Raw genomic sequence first — 21,827 nt, forward strand, 5'->3', positions numbered from 1 at the left:
AAGGACTGACCTTGCTGACGTGAAGGATGTTAACCTTTTATACTGTCTGTGAACAGGCAGATTGTTTAAGGACTTACATAAAGGAGGGGGTTGGCTTGTGCAAGTCCTTAAAAAAATATTTGACTCTAGTTTCCCTAGTTCTTTAAATGATCCAGTCTTGCATTTAAAAGACGTAAATCCTCATTTATTACAAAGTCTTTTCCCAGAATTAAGTAATACACGAAAGAATGATAGCTCACATTTATGTAATCTTTTATAGTTAACAGGGTGCTTTCTTCACATTAATCCTGTGAGACAGGCCAGCTCTGTTATTATGCCCATTTTGTAGATGACAGAACTGAGGTTATGTGATTTGTCAACAGTTACATGGCTAATAAATGTGAAAACTGAGGTTCAAACCTAGGAGTTCTGATTCAAAGTCCCTTATTCTTTCTGTTACGTTAAGAGACACCATTAGCCAATACTGCTGAAGATCATATTGTGATAATAAAAAATAAAAATCTATTGAATATCAGTTTGTGCTATATGGTCAGATATACATACTCCTTGTTCTCAAAGGGTTCATAGTGGTCAGCGCCTTTTAACTAAATAGCAGATCGCTGATTTTAGTTTCTTGTAAAGGTTCCTTTAAACTAGGTCAGTGTCACTTTGTCAGCAGGATTGTAGAAGTTTTTTCATTTTTAATCTTTTAAAAACATTTGGGAAGTGGGACCATGGTAGGGAGAGTATGGTACAGAAATGTTCAGTTTTGGCATCGTTGTTTAAGAATATAGATACTGTAAAAAGTAATGTCCCAAACTATGAGAAATGGTGAAGTAGTTACACACCTGGAGATGAGCTGTGCACCCTCCCCAGCAAAAAGTAGAGATGAGTCTAAGTGGAAAAAGGAGAAGTAAAAAAAAAAAAGAAAGAAAAAAACCTTAAAAAAAAAACCTTACAAACAGGACCAGCAACTGCTATTCTACCACCAGTGTCACTTAAGCCATCTAATATCTGCTTCTGATATATACACTGATCCATGCTCAACATGAACTTGGGTGAAAAAATTAGTAGAACTGAAGTAGCTGATGAGAGGTGCCTCCCTCCACTAATAAAACAGAAAAGGAAAAAACCCCATGTTTTTAGAAATATAAGCAGATGTCCATTATAAACAGTCACCTGAAAAAATGTTCAACCTCACTAATGGTCAGAAATGCTAATTAAAACAACTTTAACGTACTGATTTATACCTATGATACTGGCAGAAATAACAAAGTGATAAAACTCAATGTTGGTAAGATTGTGGAGAAATAAGGTACGCTCATACTTTGCTGGCAGAATTGTAAATTGAGAGAACCAGGAACCTTTTTGCATCCCCTCTTTTCCCCCACCCACCTGCGGCTTAACCCAGCCCAGGCCCTGTCAACTCGGGGCAGCTCAGTGGCAAAGCCCAGCAGATCCGGACCCAGCACCGCCCGGTGCATCCCCAGCCCAACCCAGCTTCGCCTCCTCTAGCCTAGCACCATGGCAGATGCTTTCATTGACAGCTGGAAGCTGGTTGACAGCAAGAACTTCAATGACTACAGATGTCCATTGGTGTTGGCTTTGCCACAAGGCAGATCAAGAACACCAAGATCTTCTTCAAGCTGGGAGTAGAGTTTGATGAGACACCAGCTGATGATGGGAAGGTCCAGTCTCTCGTCTCATTGGACAGAGGCAAACTTGTCCGTATCCAAAAGTGGGATGGGCAGGAGACCACACTCATTAGGGAGCTCGTTCTGACACTAACCTGTGGCCGCACAGTCTGCGTTAGGACCAACGAGAAGGAGGCAGCTTGATGCCAGACCACTGTTTGCTGCCACCTGCTACGCTGACAGCTGCCACTCACCTCCCCACCAGATGGCCTCATTTCTGCACCCCTACACCTCCCCACCCCAGTGTTTTGTATCAATTGACTCTGGTCAAGGAATCCTCCAGAAATGAAAACCATGGTGCTATCCTGGTCCCAGTTGAAGCCTATTCTTTTTTTTTTGAAACTGCCTCTGATGACTGGTCCTAACCCAACAAAACAGATCTGGTCAGTCCCTCCAAAAAAAAAAAAAAGAATTACAAATTGATTTAAACTTTTTGAAAGGCAATCTAGTAGTATTTATCAAAAGTCACAGTTGTGATCATACCATGTATTAGGATATACACTGAGTGTTAAAAAGACAAAGGATATCTGTTAACATATATGTGTGTATGTGTATATACATAGATAGGCATTGTATATAGTCAGCACTTCTTTTGCATTTGCAGAAAATTGTACGCAATAAATGCCCAGCAGTTCATGAATGACTAGCATTATGTTATATTAATTAATAGAGTGTAATAATGCTTACCAAATATAACTATATTTAATATAGTTATACATACTTAAAACTGCATTAGGACTTTTGTAAAAATAATATAAAAATTTGTATATGGATGCATATATATGTATGTGTTTGTGTATAGTATTTGAAACAAAGGAAGCAAAAGCGAAACATTTAAAAGTTACATGCTGCCAATGATACAAAAAGAAAAATATGTACATAGATGCAGAGAATCAGATGATTACAGAGGCGGTTATGGACTCTTAAAAGAATGAATTTGTGTATGCATCATTATGAATATCTAATTTGTTTTGTTGTATCAGTGCATAATTTTACTTGATTTCATTTTTTTTTTAATATATGATCCCATCCTCTTCAATTCACTCTGTGCACTGTCTCTATGTATGTGTGCGTGTGTGCATGTGTGTGTGTGTGTGTACTCCCACCCAGTGCCCAGATACTGAAATGTTTCAAGAGTTATAAATATTGTCTTTCCATGTAGGAATGTAAACAGTTCAACTTTAGTAAGTCCCTTATGATTTCTCTTTGCTGTTCACCTTTTCATGGTTCTCTTCATTCTTGTGTTTGAAAGTCAAATTTTCTTTCCAGCTCTGGTCTTTTCATCAGGAAAATTTGAAAGTCTTCTATTTCATTGAAAGACCATTTTTTCTCCTGAAGTATTATACTCAGTTTTGCTGGGTAGGTGATTCTTGGCTTCAGTCCTAGTTCCTTTGACTTCTGGAATATCCTATTCCATTCCCTTCTATCCCTCAATGTAGAGGGTGCCAGATCTTGTGCTATCCTGATTGTATTTCCACAATACTTGAATTGTTTCTTTCTAGCTGCTTGCAGTATTTTCTCTTTCACCTGGGAATTCTGGAATTTGGCCACAATGCTCCTAGGAGTTTCTCTTTTTGGATCTCTTTCGTGCAGTGTTCTGCGGATTCCTTGAATATTTATTTTGCCTCTGGTTCTAGAATCTCAGGGCAGTTTTCCTTGATAATTTCATGGAAGATGATGTCTAGGCTCTTCTTTTGATCATGGTTTTCAGGTAGTCCCAGAATTTTTACATTGTCTCTCCTGATTCTATTTTCCAGGTCAGTTGTTTTTCCAATAAGATATTTCACATTATCTTCCATTTTTCGAATCTGCGCGGTATGTTCTGAGATATCTGTCTTTCTCGAAAAGTCCTTAGCGTCCATCCGTACCATTCCAGTTTTGAAAGATCTGTTTTCTTCAGTGAGCTTTTGAATCTCCTTTTCCATTTGGTTAATTCTGCTTTTGAAAGCATTCTTCTTCTCATTGGCCCCTTGCACCTCCCTTGCCAGCTGAGTTAGGCTAGTTCTCAAGGTGCCAATTTCTTCAAGATTTTTTTGGTTCTCCTTTAGCAGGGAGCTGATCTGCTTTTCATGCTTCTCCCTCATCCCTCTCATTTCCCTTCCCAGTCTTTCCTCCACCTCTCTAACTTGATTTTCAAAATTCCTCTTGAGCTCTTCCATGGCCCGAGCCCATTGGGTGGGCTGGGACACAGAATCCTCGATTTCTGTGTCTTTGCCTGATGGCAAGCATTGTTCCTCCCCATCAGAAAGGAAGGGAGGAAGTGTCTTTTCACCAATAAAGTACCCTTCAATAGTTTTATTTCTTTTCCCTTTTCTTGGCATTTTCTCCAACCAGTGGCCTGACCTCTGAATGTTCTCCGCACACCCACCTCGCCTCCTGGTCCTCCCAGCCAGCGTTTGGGGACTGAGATTCAAATGCTGCTTCCCGCCTTAGGATTTTTGGCGGGGGCAGGGCTGCTATTCAGTGTGAGAATTAAGTTCAGGTGGTCAGGGGGAGGGCCACCTCTCAGGCACAGTTCCCTCTGGGGGTTTATGCACAGACCTTCCACAATGGATCCAGGCTTCTGCCCGTTTGGGGAGCCCCCGTCCGCAGCCGCCTCTCAGCCCCCACCTCCCGGGGGGGCCCGAGCCATGGGGGCACCCCACTCCCCTCTCAACCCGCCAAAGAGACTCTCTCACCCACCCCTGTCAGTCACCTGTTGGTGGGGGGGCCCGTGCTGCCGCTGAAGATCCCGCCTCCGGAGCCCTCTCAGATCTGTGTCTTTCGGAGCCGCCGCAGGTCAGGGCTGGGCTCCGCGTCTGCAGCGCGACGGACCTTTTGCGAGAGGTTTTCAGGTCCCTCTGTGGGTGGGGGGACCCGCGTGGCCGCTGGAGATCCCGTCCCCTTAGCCCTCTCGGATCTCCTCCCCTCAGTGTCGCGGCCGCGGCAGGGCCGCACTCCGCTCCCCATCCCGGCGCCCAGTCCGCGGCACGAAGGACCCCCCACGAGAGGTCCGCAGGTCTCTCCGGAGCAGAAATCTCCCTCGCTCCAATACTCCGTGGTCTCTGGGTGCAGAATTCGCCCTGGCTTAGTCCCCTCTAGCCGTTCTGTGGTTTGTGGGTTCGGAGCTATGTGTATGTGCGTCTTTCTACTTCGCCATCTTGGCTCCGCCCCCTCAGTGCATAATTTTAAAAATAATGCCAAATTACTTTCCAGTGTCTCCTATTTTGTACCAAAATAGCCTGCTTCCAATGTCTTAGTTTATTTTCTTCATAAAGAACACAACCTGTTTTTTGTTGTATTTTCAGAGAAATAGCTGTGGAAGGGAAAGCTCTGCCATTTGTACCTATTGTTAAATTACTTTGCTCTGTTCCACATGAAGGTGTTAGGATTCCCTCCCCAGTAGTATTACAGATGCTCCCTGGATTCCACATATCCTTTTTATGAACACGTCTCCTTAAAAATCATTGGCCTTCACCATGCCTAGAAATCAAATGAGATTTCTCCTCAGCTCAAATTCTATAAAATTCCAGGCAAGGAGATCTATTTTTTGAATTACTTCTTTCCCTTCATACAGCAGGGTGTGTGAGAGGAGAGGGAGAAATGAGAAAGAAAAGGGAGATTGTAGTTGGACCACTATTTTTCTTCTTGTCCAATATTAGGCACATGTGACTAAAAATGCTACACTGTGGAATGCATTTTTTCCCCATAAAAATAGATACAGGTTAAGTTTGCAGGCTTCCTCAGAAAAACCCATTCTAACCCCTATTGAATCTGAAACATTGAGAGGAAGACGAAGGGGCACATTTCACAGGACAATACCAGTACTAGTGAGTCAGTCATAGCGTCATAGATTTAAAAAGGACCTCAGAGGCTTTCTTGGCTGATCTCCTCGTTTTACAGATGAAGAATCTGAAACCCAGAAGGGCCATATAGATAGTGACTGGCGGGATTTAAACCTAGGTTGTCTGACTCCAAATCCAGTGTTCATTCTACTGTATTATGCACCTTGAAGGGAAATACAAATAATATTTTGAGTTAATTGGCTTTGCTGGCCAGTTGGGAACTGAATTATCTTTATGTTTCTTTAAAAAATACATTCCAAATTTCAAACTTGCAAACTATTTTTGGGAATAGTTTGTAGAAGTAGCGAACTGCCTATAACAGAAACTAGAATTGGTATGGTGGGTGAAAGACGGAAGTGTCTGAGGAAACAAAGATTCAAGTTTCTGAGCATATAAATTGATTAAGTAAAACATGCTTATTGCTCAACAAACTGGGAATGAACCTCCTCAAATTTGGCACTGGACCCCAAATATGGGGGAGTAGAAACAATCAAATAAGACTAATTTACTTAAAAGAAAAGAACCAGGATACATCAGGTAATCTGATTTCTAATTGGAGGAAAGATTAGGAACTTGTCAAGTTGAGAAGGGAAAAGGGAACAGATAAAATTCCTTGACCTCAGAAAAAGAGGTGTCCTTTTCCCCCAAGTGTCTGTATTCAGTCAAAAGAACATGGAAACAACAGCTGTATGTGGCCAGTTTTCAGATAAGACATATGGATTGCTTGAAATGTATAACTGTGAGAAAACTCCTTGCATCAGTCTTTTGGTCTGACTGGGTTTCTAGTTAGCTTAACCTAGTTAAGAGTCTCTAAGCAACAGGTAGACTTGGTTCAACTTCACAGCCACACTGGGATAGGTTCAAACAGCGCTGTAAGGTTTTCTTACAGTTCCCGCAATTGAATAAAGTTTCTCACAAGACAGAAATTGGACTAGACCCTTAACTGAATAGAAGGGGAACTGAGCTAGAACCAGAATTGAGTCACAAGATGCATTCAACGTGGTTCCCTAAGTTCTTGCTACCACTCACTGTTCTCATTCCCTCATTGGAAAACCAGATTGGTTCTCTAAATGATTCCCCAACAACATTATTTCTGTGTTTAACATCCATGAGTTCTATGCACTTCATATTTCATTGCCAGTCTTATGTGGCTACTAACCACACTGAAGCTTAAGTGAGTTACTTTCCCACTAAGAAAACAACATCCTTTCTTTTGTCTTAGAAGTATTATCTGATTTTTGTATATTTTGGTTGTGGTCAGGTATTTCCACAGGTGGACGTGTAAATCCTCGTGAAGGAATTGTACTACATTCTACCAAACTTATTCAAGAATGGAGCTCTGTGGATCTGAGGACCCCGATCTCTGACACCTTGCATCTACCTGTCTGGGTGGACAACGATGGCAATTGTGCTGCCTTGGCAGAGAGAAAATTTGGTCAAGGAAAAGGACTGGAAAACTTTGTGACGCTCATCACAGGCACAGGTGAGAGGGTGCAGCATTTTGTGCAGGAAGTCTGACACAGCTGCAGTGATTTGAGCAGCGTGACTCAGTGAGCACGGATTCTTTTCTGTGTGTCATCGTATGCCGATTCCCAAGCCTTCTGGATCTTGGTGCCTTCCCTCTGTCAGTTCTCTACAGTTTACTCCGTAAATAGCTTGTTGTATACAGTTGTCTGCAGGTTGCCTGCCCCTTAGACTACGAGGTCCATGAAAGAAGAGGCTGTTGTTTGCCTTTCTTTGTATCCCCACACTTAGGATGGGCCTGGCACCCAGAAGGGGCTCAGTAAACGCTAGTTGACTGACAGACCGATTCTGCTCTTCTGAGGTCCTCCTGTCCCTAACCAACACTAACATATTAAGTGCTTTTCACATCGTCATCCAACGTAATCCTGGCTAATCCTTGTAGAGCACTTTGTGGTGGCAAACTCCTTTCTGACTTCCTTTCCATTTCTACAATATGTTTTCTTAGTGATATGCTTTCTCTATTAAGTACATTCCAGAAAAATTGAGCATAAAATGAATTTGTACCCAATAGTATTTTCCCATGAATATTTTTCATTGAAAGAATAGAAAATTGCCACAGAAATGATTTTATTCTAAATGTAATAAAAATAACACTTAATTCTAACATTCATTTCAAGGATCAGTCTACTTTCATCAGTGGTCTTCTCATTTAACTCTCAAGCACAATCCCTACAACAAGTTAGATGGGTAATCAATCCAGATGATTTTTGCATGCCCGTTAAAACTATGCATATTAAAATGTCATGCAGTTAATTCTGTTTATGAGGATTCCCAGCTGATTTTGTCATAAACCCATTGTTACTAGGAAAAAAATACAAACTCCTTTGGCATTTAAAGTCTTTCACAACTGGATTCCAGATTGTCTTTCCCAGTGATTCTGCATGACTTCCTTTCCACCCCAACAAGCCTATACGCATTTCCCTTTACCAAACATTCTGTCTCCCTTCTATAGCGGTCTCGCTTGCTTGGTGTGCCCTTTTCTCTTCACTGTCTACACCCATCTTCAAGGCCCAGGTCACTTCCCTACAGAGAATTCTGTCTCTCTGTCACTGTGTATTTTATTATATTGTGTCTTACACAGTTATCCCTTTCACATCTTGGGGGTTGGGGACATGGCCACCCCCTTGATCTGGAAAATCTGCATAAAATGTTTTAGCCCTCCCTTTGTACCAGAGAAGAGGTCTGGATTACTATGGTATTAAAGATAAAATATGTTTTTATGTAATACTATGCATATGCTTTATGCATTTCTGAGTTTCTAAACTTTTTTTTCTGCTGGCCTTCACATAGCATCTGTGGCTTCTGTAAAACTCCCCCAAAATTTCCACTTACTTTCTTATGCCAACCCTTGATATATCGAAATCAAATGGGGAAAGTCACAATGTGGAAGACAGAACTGTATCCCATATTTACTTACCTGTGGACATGTTGGATTCCCCCAGTTGATAGAGAACGGTCTCGCTTTGGTATTTGTGTCTCTGGTGCCTGTCAGAGAGCAGGTACTTAATAAGTATTTGCTTATTGATTACCTGTAGTTCATCATCTATCTGGCCATTCAGTTCAATAGATGGAATAAAAGACATTGGACCCATCTAGGAATAACTAAGTATTAGTGAATTGGCACGCTGCCCAACAGAAGTCTGTTTTATAAGTAAATTGGCAACTTGTTCATTTTCAATGGGCATATGATATCTATACAGAAAATGAGAATGCTCATGTTTCCTCCAAAAGTACTTCTGATGTTAGTGGCTTGTAAGCAACTCTTACCACCATTAGCCAGTTTTACTCAATCTCTCGTGGTTCCCACAGACCTGAGGCTGCTCCACTTGCCCTGAAACAGTTTTCTGAGGTTCATATCCCCAGCACAACTTCTCATTTACCTCACTTTGCTTCATTTCAACAAACCTTTTGTTTTTCCTAGTTCCTTCACTTCCAGTGAAATAGATGCTCCTGCTCACTTCTTTTGCCTTTTCAGTGTTACTTGGTTTGTCTTCTTACATGTCTTTTCCCTGTGCAAAATGAAGGGTTTGAATTGGTTGTCTCCTGAGGTTCCTTCTGACTCTAGAGCTGGGATCCCATGATCCTGTGCCTATGTTTATTTCAATGACAGTTTGACCTTAGCCTGATTTACCTGTTTAGTAACAAAATTCCTAATATTTCCCCCAGAAGTTAATTATTCTTTTAGAACAGAGACTTATGCTCCAGTAACTCCTCATTCATCTAGCAATCTCACTATTTGGGGGCTTAGGCAAAAACTAGGAAGGCTTCTGAAAGTCATAGCAGATGTTACAAAAACTATGTAGTAAAGTTCACACACTTCAGTCATTGAAGGGAAGGTCAGCCTTTTCTTACAGCCTGTTTACTTTTACTTTAGACAAAATCCGAATAATTGTGGTGATTCAGCCTTTCTGCCCCATGGCAGAACAGAAACAGGAAATTATAGGGATGAGAAGGTAGCTGCCAGCCAATCTCCCTTAGCTGATGGCCTCCTGTGAGGAAGGACATAGAGATCCAGGGACTCAAGCAGCATCACCTCCAGAGTCCCCAACACACCCTAGGATCAGTGGCACTGAGGACAACACTGATGTCTGAATGCTTTTGTCTCCCTGTAGGAATCGGTGGCGGCATCATTCATCAGCACGAGCTGATCCATGGCAGCTCTTTTTGCGCTGCTGAGCTCGGACACCTTGTGGTGTCTTTGGATGGACCTGATTGTTCATGTGGGAACCATGGGTGCATTGAGGCCTATGCCTCTGGAATGGCCTTACAGAGAGAAGCTAAGAAACTGCATGACGGTATGGCTGCTTCTGCTGAATAGTAACATAAAGTTTTTGCATACAAAGATAAGTTGTTCAAATTATATAAATCAAATAGGAAGATATAGCATTGTTATTTTCTTTTTTTCAGCATTAACTTATACGTAAGATCTAACACATTGGTCCAAATACAGCCCACCTCTCAATACAGACCTTACCCTAAAGTTATGTTCTCTCCAGGAAAAAAATAGGTATACAATGAAAACCATTGAACACATCAAAGCACCAGCCAACTTGGGAGAAATCTTATTTTTTCTGAAAGTAAATGTTTCACATTTATGGAGTAGGATCTTAGCACGTCATGTTTCTGGCCACATCTGCCACAATCCCTAAACTCCTGGCGTTTTGGCGCCCCAGAATAACAAAAACAGTAACGATGTCTAGCATGTATGTGGTGCCTGCTGTGTGCCAGGCCCTGTGCTAAGTACTTACAAATAGAATCTCATTCGATCCTCTCGGCAATCCTGGGAGGTAGGTACTGTTACTATCCTTATTTTATAGTTGAGGAAACTAGGTAAACAGACATTAAGTGACATGCCCAGAGTCACACAGCTAGGAAGTGTCTGAGGCCACATTTGAACGTTTGAGTCTTCCTGATTCCAGGCCCGCACTCTATCCACTGCACCATCTGGTTGTGGGCCAATACAGATGGGTCACTCTCGTTTGGTGCCTCTTCCCATCTCCTCTCTCACTCTACTACAGGATCATCAATGTAAAAAGTTGCATTTTTTCAAGAGCCCTGAGATGCCAAGGACTTGGACTTTGTGAGAGAAATGTTTTGACTTCCCTCCAATAGCCTTCACATGTGGCAGAGGCAAAATAAATAATATTCATATGCCATCCTCTTCTCTTCCATCTTTTCTATGAGTCCAAAGCATTTTGTCACCCTGGTTTGCAACTCTTGCCATGTAATTTCTGCCACACTTGGCAAAATATTTTAATAGTGGAAATTTGTAGAAACTTCTTTCTCCCCCTGCACTGCCTCTGTCTCACCCTGCCCCAGTCTTAGACTCTTTGGGGTTTAGGGCAACTTTCCCCCACGCTAGGACTGATGAAAAGCTTCCCTAATACTACCCAGTTTGAGAGCAAGTACGTGCTCTCCAGAATTTCTCCCCGCCTCCCTGGACTTTGGCAGCCAGCTCACACAGGTCATTTCACTTGTCCTTGCCTCGCTCCACTCTGAGAGCAACTCACTTTGTTGTCATGTTTGAAGATGCCTCTGCTTTGTAATTTATTACTTCAGCCTGTCTACTTGACTTCTCTTTTAAAATGTTTCATTAAGACATCAGCTGTGGACGTCAGCATAACCAGCTGAGCTTACCTAACCACTCCTTGACATCATTTCAGTAAATTAGATCTAATGATTTCCATACACCTCCCCTGAATCCTCATCTGCACTGTCCATGCATGCTCCTTCACCTTTCCTCTCCTAAGGCCACATTCTTCTTCTACCTCCTTTTCTGCTCTTTGACATCAGACTTCATAGTTGCCTATGGAACCTGAAGCCCCAGGATCATCTTTGTACTAATGTGAACTGGAGTATCAGCCCAGGATCAGCTGCTATGGATCTCTTCCTGCTACTCACCCTAAATGGCCATCCAGAGCCCCTGGGTTGTTGCAGGGAAAGTTGACAGCTTAGGGCAGAGATGTAGGATGACAGACTTCTCTGAGGATGAATACAGGATGATAGAGATGATACTAGAGATGCCAGTGATGCCTAATCTGTGTCCTAGACTGTGTCAGGTTTTATACAAGTACAATCTATATTTGTACCACTATGGTATTTATAATCAATCCCAAAGCTCTACTTAAAAGGGGAGTACGTGATGGCTGGTTATCTGGGCAGCCCTTGACTTTCATCACATTGTCTTCTCAGGAATCTTGCTTTATTGCTGCCTTTTATTTTTCTGTCATCTTCATTCTTTAATATTTGCCTTCTGCCTCCCCCATCCAACAAGTCGTCCCTTGTAACAAATATTAGAAGAGAAAGAAAAAAAGGCAGTTCAACAAAACCAGTCAACAAACAGATCAGTTGTGTCTTACTGTATATGTACCACAGCACCACACCTTTTCAAAGAGAGGAGTTGTATTTGTTCCACTTCTCTGAGGTCTAGCTTAAGTCATTCTAATTATAGAATGTTTGTTTTTTTGTTTCATTTACAGCATTATAATTGTGGTATATATTACTTTCCTGGCACTGCCAGCTTTATTCTTCATCAGTTCATTCAATTCTTCCCCTGCTCGATTCCATATTTTTAAATAGATCTTCATATCTATTTAAGGATGCATTGTCCCTGTGGTAACAGAAGGCCCACAAGATTCGAGTTCAGGTTAGGCTTCTGCCTCATACATATTGCTTCTATAACTCTGGGCAAGTCATTTAGCCAACATCTCAGCGCCCTGTAGCCAGTCTCTAAAATTATAAGTTGTAAAGTAGGTGATGATCTGCATTAGTAGAAGGAATTTGTTTACCAGGAATTCCCTATGCCGCTGAAATCACAGGTCTGTACCAGTTTGATAGAGACATAGAGAAGCCAGGCAGTACGCTGGGAGAAATTTGAGAGAGAAGAGGCAGGAGGATCAGTTAGGAGGGTATTGTAGTAGATGAGGCAAGAGCTCAGGGCCTAAACTAATCAACAAATTGGCGTAATTGAACAAGCATTTATTGAGTATTTGCTAAGTGCCAGACACCAGGCTTAAAAATCGGTAGCCTCTGTGCTTAAGGAACTTATATTCTACTAAGCTGAGGGCAGGAGAGAGTTTTACCAGGATTGTGGTAGCTGCAGTAGGAGGAGAGAATGGGTCAAATGCAAAAGATGTTGTGGAGGTAGAAATGACAGGATTTTTCCACTTATTGGGAAAAGTGAAAGATGAATGTTAAGGTTATAAGCTAAATATCTCCCTGAGGAGGAGGTCAAAAACGGAAAGTTTCCATATGCAATAAAACGTTCACAGCAGCATTTTTTGTGTGTGGTAGCAAAGAATTGGAAACAAAGTAGGTGTCCATCATTTGGACGACAGCTAAACAAACTGAGGTATGTGAAATGTCTAATTCTGTGACGTAAATGATGAGTATAAAAAATTCAGAAAAGCACAGGAAGATTTCTCTGAATTGATGCCAGGTACAGTAGGCAGATCCAGCATCACAATACACATATACACAATATGATGGAGTGCTATTAACCTGTAAGGGATGATGAAAATTTAGGAGGGCGCATGTGAGCTGGTACAAAGTGAAGTAAGGAGAACCAGGAGGACGTCGTACACGGTAGCAGTGATACTGTAAGGGCGATCAGCTCTGAGAGACTTAGCTCCTCTGATCAAGACAGCTCCCAGGGACCCCCAGTGAAAAATGCTGTTCACCACCGAGAGAACTGGGGAGGATGCATCTAGAAACAAACGTGATAAAACCACAAACGGCATCAATAAAAGTGCAATTTTAAAAGAGGTGACGAACTGGATACTTGGGAGGAGGTGGTGCCATTAATAGAGGGGAATCAAAAAGGAGAGACAAGTTTAAGTGGGAAAAGGACAAGCTCAGTCTTCGGTTTTATTAATGCTGTATATGCTTAATCTCTTCCCCCACCTCCATCCTTCCCTCCCTCTTGTTTTTGTCTCTCACAAAACAGAAGACCTTCTCTTAGTGGAAGGAATGTCAATGAAAAAAGAAGAAACTGTGGGTGCTCTTCATCTCATTCAGGCAGCTAAGCTTGGCAATGCAAAAGCTGCTAGTATTCTCAGAACGGGTAAGAGGCTACCCATCTTACTGGGACAGATTACAAAATAATGCTTCATAAATGAATACTTTTGGAAAGCAATACATGGTTTTGAAATTCAAGTATTGTCTTTAAGAGATAGCTAATGTTGGTTCTGTGACCAGCTTAGTTGGATTTCCCATGTATTTTGTTTTTTATATTTCTTGACTATGACTTATTTGTGTTTCTCAAATTAACTTGTGATTTTGCCTTTGCACGGCTCTTAGTTCTGCTGTTTTCGCTTTCTTATAGCAGGGACAGCTCTGGGCCTTGGTGTGGTGAATATCCTTCACACAATGAATCCTTCACTTGTGATCCTCTCTGGAGTCCTAGCAAGTCATTACATTAACATTGTTAAAGACGTGATCCGACAGCAAGCCTTGTTCTCAGTTCAAACCGTAGATGTTGTCGTTTCAGACTTGGTGGATCCTGCCTTGCTCGGTGCAGCAAGTCTGGTGTTAGATTACACTACACGCCGAGTACAGTGATGGACGTAGAGATATGTAACTGAAGAAGATTCTAAAAAGTACTAGTCTATTGTTTGTCTTTTTAAAGTGAAATTTTAAATGCATCATTTTAGTTATATGTAGTTTTGACATACAAATGTGCACTTTTGTTTCTTTGTTTACTTCTGTTTCATGTCTACCTTTACTGTCCATTTATTTATAGAGTTGGATTTCAGAATATTTAGAAACCAGTCACCTCTCTCTGTGCCAAAGAAAACAGAATAATCGATTTGGACTTATTTTTACATCGTAGTCCATAATACGTCTTTTTTCTAAGAAGTTGCATATCTTGATATTGTAGCATAGATGTAGATAATCCACTACTTTTCAGACTTGCTATCCTCATATACTTTAGCAGAATACAATCTTGCTTAAGTCTTAAGCAATTCTGAATCAACAAATCTTTTCTTTAAGATCTACATCATCTGCCCTGTAATATTTTTCCATTTTGTTTTTCAGTTACATGCATTTATTTTCCTTTGCCCTCACATAAAAGGAAGAAACAAAACCCTTGTAAGAAATATGCATAGTCAAGCAAAACACATTCATTTTGAATAACTTTTTTCCTTTTGCTAATTTTTAAAATCATCAGTTTTTAATGGTTTATTTTTGTTACATTTTTTAAATGAAACAAAGTTGTAAGAAACATGGCAAATGTCAATTTGTGTGATTGTGAGTGTTAATTGTATATGGTCTTAGAACATCACTTAAATAAGGTCTGAAGGGAAAACAGCCTTGGCCTTTCTAGCTCACAGTGGGCACAGCCAAGAGGTGCTTCATAGAGAGCCTGAGGAGTCAGTCCTGATTTGCCCCATTTTGAACTTCCTTATATCTGTCAGGGTGGGGTCATGTCAAGTACATGGAAATGCAGCCAGCAGATTATATAACTTGGTGAAATCATGACCCTCAGTGGCTCATTTAAGCCACAACTTTAGTAGCTGAAACTTGAAGTCTAACAAAGCAACAAATCACATCTAAATCCATCCATTTCCACAGCACTTTGAAACCAGATTCAAATATGAGTAGGAATTAGTGTTATCCCGTGGCTTTCGATCTGTGCATTGAAATGGATTGAAATGGATAGATATCAACGAAAAATTTTGCTAAACAAACTTCCCTTGTATAACATCCTTCACACACTAGACTGCTGATGATGTTCATCAATTTGGGGGCTCCTTACTTTTGTAGCACTTGAAATATGACTGTATCTTTACTTGGATGAACAGTTATCTCACATTAACGTAAGAGATATAGCTATACAAGAGACAAATAACTTAGTTAACTAGAAAATCCCCAAGTCAATGGCAAGGTTTTAAATGCATTGAGATTGTCATATGATAGACTTACCCTCCTAATCATGTTTTATTAGATCAACATTCCCTGCGTATACACTGACTGGGCAATAAGGAGACATGGCCCACAAGCATTCTGAGTGTCAAGTCAAAGTACTGTGACCACAGATAATTGAAAATTAACTCTCTCTGTTAGCTGTGTGTCTAAGAAACCATTTTGCTTTCTTAGCCCTATATATACACTTACATATACAGAGAGTTTTTGAGAAACTTCAGTCAGGGATTTTAGATGACTGTGTTAAAGAGCTGTTAGCAGCCATGTCTTCATTTCTTTATGAGTAGCCAAAAATAATCATAATAAAAGCCACTGGGACCCAGAGCTTGAGGATTCCTACTTACCAGGGGCCAGGACGGTACAGAGGGAGTTGTTTGCAACTTGGCTTGAAATGGCTTTTCATCCTCCCTTTTCCAAAGCCTATAGAAAAAAGTATATACTGTCATATAAAAAAAGGGTAATATTCCAGTATTGTCTGTCTTTTGAGGTATAATGACTAAGAGCATTTTCTTTAAAAAAAAATTAACTTAGGTCAACGTGTATATGTTACAACTAAATTTAATGAGCAGGTTCATGAATCAGTTTGGATTGGTTCAGTCCCTAAATTCCCTTGATAAGAGTAATCAGTCAATAGACTTTTATTACTAACTGCCCATTTATTACAATTGCCCATGCGCAGAGAGCCTGGTGCCATGCACCAGGAAGACAGAAAGTTCAGGGCAGACACAATGCTGTCTCATCGGGGAATGGGACAAACACATTCATATGTGTTAGAGAATTACAAAACAAAGTATCATGGGAATTTGGGTTGATGAATTCAACAGGTGAAATTGAGGCATTTGACTTGAGATTATTGATGGTTTTTCTACAAAACAGAACATGTGCATTGCAATAAATGATTGATTTGAAGGGTAGAAACCTATCATGAACCCAGTCACATTTCCCTCTTGTGGAAGTCAACCGTTTTTAAGTATAACATGTACATAAAAACAGGTATTTGCATTTTATCACTTCTCTTACTTTTTTGTAAGTACAAACTTTTGTCAAATTATGTTTATTTCAAGTTTAGGAAAACCTTAGTTTGTCTAAACCTATCAATTTTATGTTTTCGTACTAAATGAAGAGAATCTCTCACCTTTAAACTTGTTGCTTTTTTATATTTAAAATAATATATATTTAGGTGATCTTATCAAAATGGTACCTTGAGAAATCATTAGGTCTTATTTTTATGACATTCCGTGGTGACTGTCCTGGGAATGGAGACATAGCGGTGAAACCGCCTGTGCAAAATATGAGCAATCTATCACCTGCTGCACACACCAAATGATTAGGTCTTAATGTAGTCAATCAAGCATTTATTAAGTGCTTATTATGTGCCAAATATAATTGACAGATAAGAAACACTGAATTCAAAAGTGATTCTGAGTAGTGCTCATATGCATATATGTATGTTCATTCTGATCATTTTAATTTATTCTTAAATCTCATTATTTAAAAATATCTGTACAATGCATTTAATTTATTTTAATATGACCAGTTTTGTTTTAATGGGCTGACCTAAATTCTAAATAAATGACATTTCTTTATGTATTGTGCCTGCCTCATTCCTGTTTCCTTGTTCATTTTTTCCCCTCAAGCAAAAAAGTCTTTCAACCCAGTGTAATAGTGTTTCAGATTTTACATTTGTCATATAGGACTCTTCTGAAGGTTATTTCTCTAAAGCTAATTATTTCTTGAAGTATTTCTTGGTGTATTGTTTTTTTAAAAGGTATCAAAGAGAAGGTATCATTTTTGGTCTGATAGTTTGTCTAATAGCAGTTTTAAAAACCCTAACATCATAAAGTAGGCCAGAAACATTTTGAAATAACATGATTTTATTATTCGATATTGTTGAATTATTATTTAATACTATTATAATAATATTATCCAGTACTACGAAATTGAAGGGGCTCATGTATTTACTTTTGTCCATGTACTTGTCTTTGCTGTTTATTTTGATTATTCAGCATACCTCCCCACTCATTTAATTAATCCAGCACCTGTTACTGTGTAGAGCACTTTGCTTAGTCCCAGGAAAGAGACCAAGTATAGATAATAAAGTCTCGATGTCATGGCCTTGATCATCTAGGAGGGACCAAAACAACACAGTTACAGCGGTCTCCCTCTGTAGTGGGAAGGCTGTTTCAGAAAATAGTAGGTTTTCTCCCTCATGGTAGGTCTCAGAGGAGCAAAGAAAGGGATTAAGCACTTATAAAATACTGCCATGTTAATGTAACGTCAGGCACTGTGCTGAGGCTTCTGCAGATGTTATCTCATTTGATCCTCACGACAACCCTGTGAGGTAGGTGCTATTATTACCCCTATTTTATCGAGGCAAATAGAGGTTAAGTGACTTGCCCAGAGTCACACAAGTAGCAAACACCTGAGGCCTCTCTTGATCCACTGTGCCATCAGACGCAGAGGCTGGATCGTTGCTGATTCATTTCAAGTATGGGTTGGACCAAATGGCCAATGAACTCAAAACTTTTCAACTCTGAAAATAACTTGGGCAGCTGTGGGGAGAAATTAGAGGCAGGGAGGCCAATTAGAAAGGCACTGCAGTGATCTAGGGAAGCAGTATGACTAGGTAGCTAAGCGATGCAGTGTATAGAGCAGAGCCAAGATCTGGGTTCAGATCTGGCCTTAGACCCTTACCCGTGTGGCCCTGGGCAAGTCACTTAACCCTAATACCACTCCTGCATCTTTGCAAAGAAAACCCCCCAAAAAAGGTCACAGAGAAAAGTGACTGAAAAAAACCAATCAAGAGCCTGATTAGAATGTGAGGAGGCCAACAGGGCAAACCCTCAACAAGTACATGTCAGTACTCACAGAAAAGAAGGGCTTGGCCACAAGGACTTAAGGGTAGCTAGAAGCCATAAAGCAAAAGATTTTCTAAAATAAAACTAAAATTAAAAGAAGAGCTCTGGAGAAAAAAAAATGTTGAGAGAAAAAGAGCTTAATTTGAGGGAAGTTGGGTGGTGCTGTGCCCAGAGTCAGGAAGACTTGAGTTCACATCCAGCCTCAGACACGCTAACGGTGTGACCCTGGCCAAGTCACTTAACTGCTCTCAGTCTGTTTCCTCAACGGGAGAATGGTGATGATAGTCCTACCTTGCAGAGTTGTTGTGAGGACCAAATAAGGTGATTTTTGTAGCATGGTGCCTGGGACATGGTAGACACCGTCTAAATGCTAATACCATAGTAATAATAATTGCTATTATTACTATCACCGTTTACAACAGTAGGTGGTAAGGCTTCCCTGAGTAGTGGACTCCCTAAGAACAGAAAGGAAAAAACAGGATTCACTGATTCCACAGCTAACAAGAAATATAACAACGTCAAAGGACAGAAAAATTAGGAGACCATGGAAGGTATCAGTATCAAAAACATGGAAAATCTGGAAAACAGATTAAGGAGACAATATTTTAAGAAGAAAATCAAGACCGAACAAAAATCTTATATACCGCATTTTAAGAATTCCTAAAAGCAAACTGTCCGTGTAGAAAGGAATCCACAATCCATCTTTTGAAACCCCAAAGTGAAAACATTCAGGAATGACAGAGCCCAAATCTGAAACTTCTTAGTTAAAAAACAAACACAAATGAAAAAAAAACAACAAACCTTCAGGATTCCAGAAAGCAAGAGTCCAAGTACCAAGGAACCAGAGTTAGGATCACATAAAAGCTACCCTAATAAAAGAGAGAAAATCTTAGAATACAAAATTCCAAAATCTAAAAGATAAAGGCTTACAAACTAAAGAACTTTCTCTGAAAAAGTGAAAAAATAATTCTAGAGTGGAAAAATGAACCTGTAACAGAAGACAGGAATTTCAAGCATTCCTGACTGAGAAGACCAGCTCTGGGTAAAATCTATGATCAACAAACACAAGAGGACCTATAAAGGTAAATATATTTGAGCAACTGGAATAAATGAATACAAAATGTTTACCTTAAGGGGGAAGAAAGAGGCAAGGTTTTCAAGACCCAAAATAGTTAAGACAAACAGGTTTGCGTGTAGTTTAACACATGTGAGAAGGGTATGCAACCTAGAGGAAGTAGTGGGGCAGTGGATATCTTAAGATTACTCTTACTTGAACAAGAAAAAGGAAGGTTGGGTCAATGCTCCTTCCCCCAACACATGGGGTATAGACAAAATTAAACTCAACAAGGAAATAAGCAGGGACAGGGAAGAGGGAGAGGTGATTACAAGCAGGAGGAATAATCAAAGTAAAACATTTCACCCTTGGAGCGTAAATTAGAAAAGAGAGGATTAATAGGAGGAGAAAGAAAAAGTAACAAGCAGTGACCAGTCACTAGGCTAAGTGAGGAGAAAGGAGAGACAGGAGTAGAAGCAGATTCATGATTGATTGGTACTGCTGATCACATTCCTTTTCTTTCCACTCCTTTGTAAAGATGGAGGTATGAAGTAAAAAAAAAAAATATGAGAATGGGATGGAAGGAAATGATAATTTAAAACTGCAGTAAAGCAGCAGGATATAAGACAAAAGCATTAACCCTTCTCTACATATTCTTAATAAAACCCAACAGGAAAAGACAGAAAAAGAAATTTCGTTCAAAATATTTATTCTTGTTCAGCTGTTTCAGCTGTGTCCGACTCTGTGACCTCATCTGGGGTTTTCTTGGCAAAGTGCTGGAGTGGATTGCCATTTCCTTCTCTAGATCATTTTACAGATGAGGAAACTGAGGCCAACAGGGTTATGTGACTTGCTTAGGGTCACACAGCTGGCATTTGAGCTCAGGAAGACTCTTCGGACTCCAGGCCTGGTGCTTTACCTACTGTGCCATCTAGCTCAAAATAGCTATAAAATGTATAAACTACTAAGACCCACAAGAAGTATGTGAACACAACCACAAAACACTCTTTACAAAAACGGATTTAATTAATAGGAGAGACATTGGTTTGTCATGGTTTGGTCATACTAATGTAAATTTGGTGCCACTCCTATCAAACAAAAGGGCACTTGATTTGCAAAGTGTTGGCACAATGCTTGGCACACAGTAAGCACTTAATAAGTGCTTGTTCTCTTGCTCTCCCTTAGATTTTTGGACAGTGTATAAAGTGCTAAAACTGGAATCAGAAGATCTGAATTTAAATTCAGCTTCATACACTCCCTCGTTGTGTGACCTTGGACAACTCACTTCATGGTCTGCCTGTTGCCTCAACTATAAAATGGTGATAACAGCACCTAACTCGTAGGCTGGCTGTGAGGATCAAATGAGCTATTATAAAATGCTTAGCACAAGGCCTTGCATGTGTTGCCCTTACTCCCTTTCTTTCCCACTAGACAAAATAATCATCTGAAGGGGAAAAATGTCAGGAAATAATGAAAAGATGGCAAAAGAATGACCCTAACAGTACCAGATCTTACATCACACCACAAAGCGGTAATCATTCAAAGTATTTGCTAGAAAAGGTGCTCAGCAGGAGCACCTCAGGTAGGCACATAGGGTCCACAAGCACTTGAACAGTACCGTATTGTTTAATGGACTCCAATTATTGGGATAAAGATTCAACAAAAACTGCTAGGGAAACTGAGACAGTCTAGCGGAATTAAGAGTTAGGCTAACATCTTATAACCACAGACCACAATAAGCTCCAAATGGATTCGGCAGGTTCATGCGTCCCCCGCCCCCCCCACATATAATTTTTAAAAATTAGAAGGGAAAGGATGGAAATACTTTTCAAAGCCATGGAGAGGAAAAGATTACTGACCAAACAAGGTACGGAAGGAATCACAGGAGATAAAATGATCCAACTTTGATTACACAAGTTTGAGGGGTTTTTTTTTGTACAACGTTTTAATAGAATTTAGAATATTAGAATAAGGGAACCATGTTTCCCCTCACAAATTTCTGTGATGAAGAGTTGATATCCAAGGAATATAGGGAATCGTTATTAAGAGCCATTTCCCAATAGATAAGTGATCAAAGCATGTGACAAGGAGTTCTGAAAAGGAAACAAAAAAAGCAAGCTGACAACAACTATGTGTAAAAATGCTCCAAATCATTAATAGTACCGCAAATCAAAAGAACACTGAGGTTCTACATCTACAAAACTGGCATAGAAACATATTAATCTCAACAAAAAAACAAGCAGGGATGAGGAAAGCAGAGAGGGAAATTGAAGTAGAACAGTTGAGTTGTGGAAGGAATATCAGTTTTGTAAGATGGTTAAAACAGGTACCAACATTTGAAAGAGCAGCTGTGGCAAACAGCCTAGGTATGGCACCAATAGTACTACTGGTGGACTTGTGACATGATCCAACCATTTTGGAAACCAATTTGGAGTCATACCCCAAAGTCATTAAACCATAAATTCCCTTT

At 40.2% G+C, this 21,827-nt stretch overlaps 1 protein-coding gene and 1 pseudogene across 3 annotated transcripts in view; both read left to right on the forward strand.

Moving 5' to 3' along the window:
* Positions 1 to 17,031, forward strand: part of GNE (glucosamine (UDP-N-acetyl)-2-epimerase/N-acetylmannosamine kinase) — an 85,252-nt gene extending 68,221 nt beyond the window's left edge. For all 3 annotated transcript variants that reach the window (XM_072596798.1, XM_072596799.1, XM_072596800.1), the window contains exons 9-12: positions 6,759 to 6,980; positions 9,634 to 9,816; positions 13,467 to 13,583; positions 13,845 to 17,031. In XM_072596798.1, coding sequence (XP_072452899.1) covers positions 6,759 to 6,980; positions 9,634 to 9,816; positions 13,467 to 13,583; positions 13,845 to 14,080 — 758 coding nt within the window. In that variant the 3' untranslated portion in view covers positions 14,081 to 17,031. The remainder of the gene's footprint in view (positions 1 to 6,758; positions 6,981 to 9,633; positions 9,817 to 13,466; positions 13,584 to 13,844) is intronic.
* Positions 1,405 to 1,911, forward strand: LOC140496698 (fatty acid-binding protein, heart pseudogene; annotated as a pseudogene).
* Positions 17,032 to 21,827: the final 4,796 nt, after the last annotated feature.

The sequence above is a fragment of the Notamacropus eugenii genome, chromosome 3 (genome assembly GCF_028372415.1).
Source record: "Notamacropus eugenii isolate mMacEug1 chromosome 3, mMacEug1.pri_v2, whole genome shotgun sequence".
NCBI lineage: Eukaryota > Metazoa > Chordata > Mammalia > Diprotodontia > Macropodidae > Notamacropus > Notamacropus eugenii.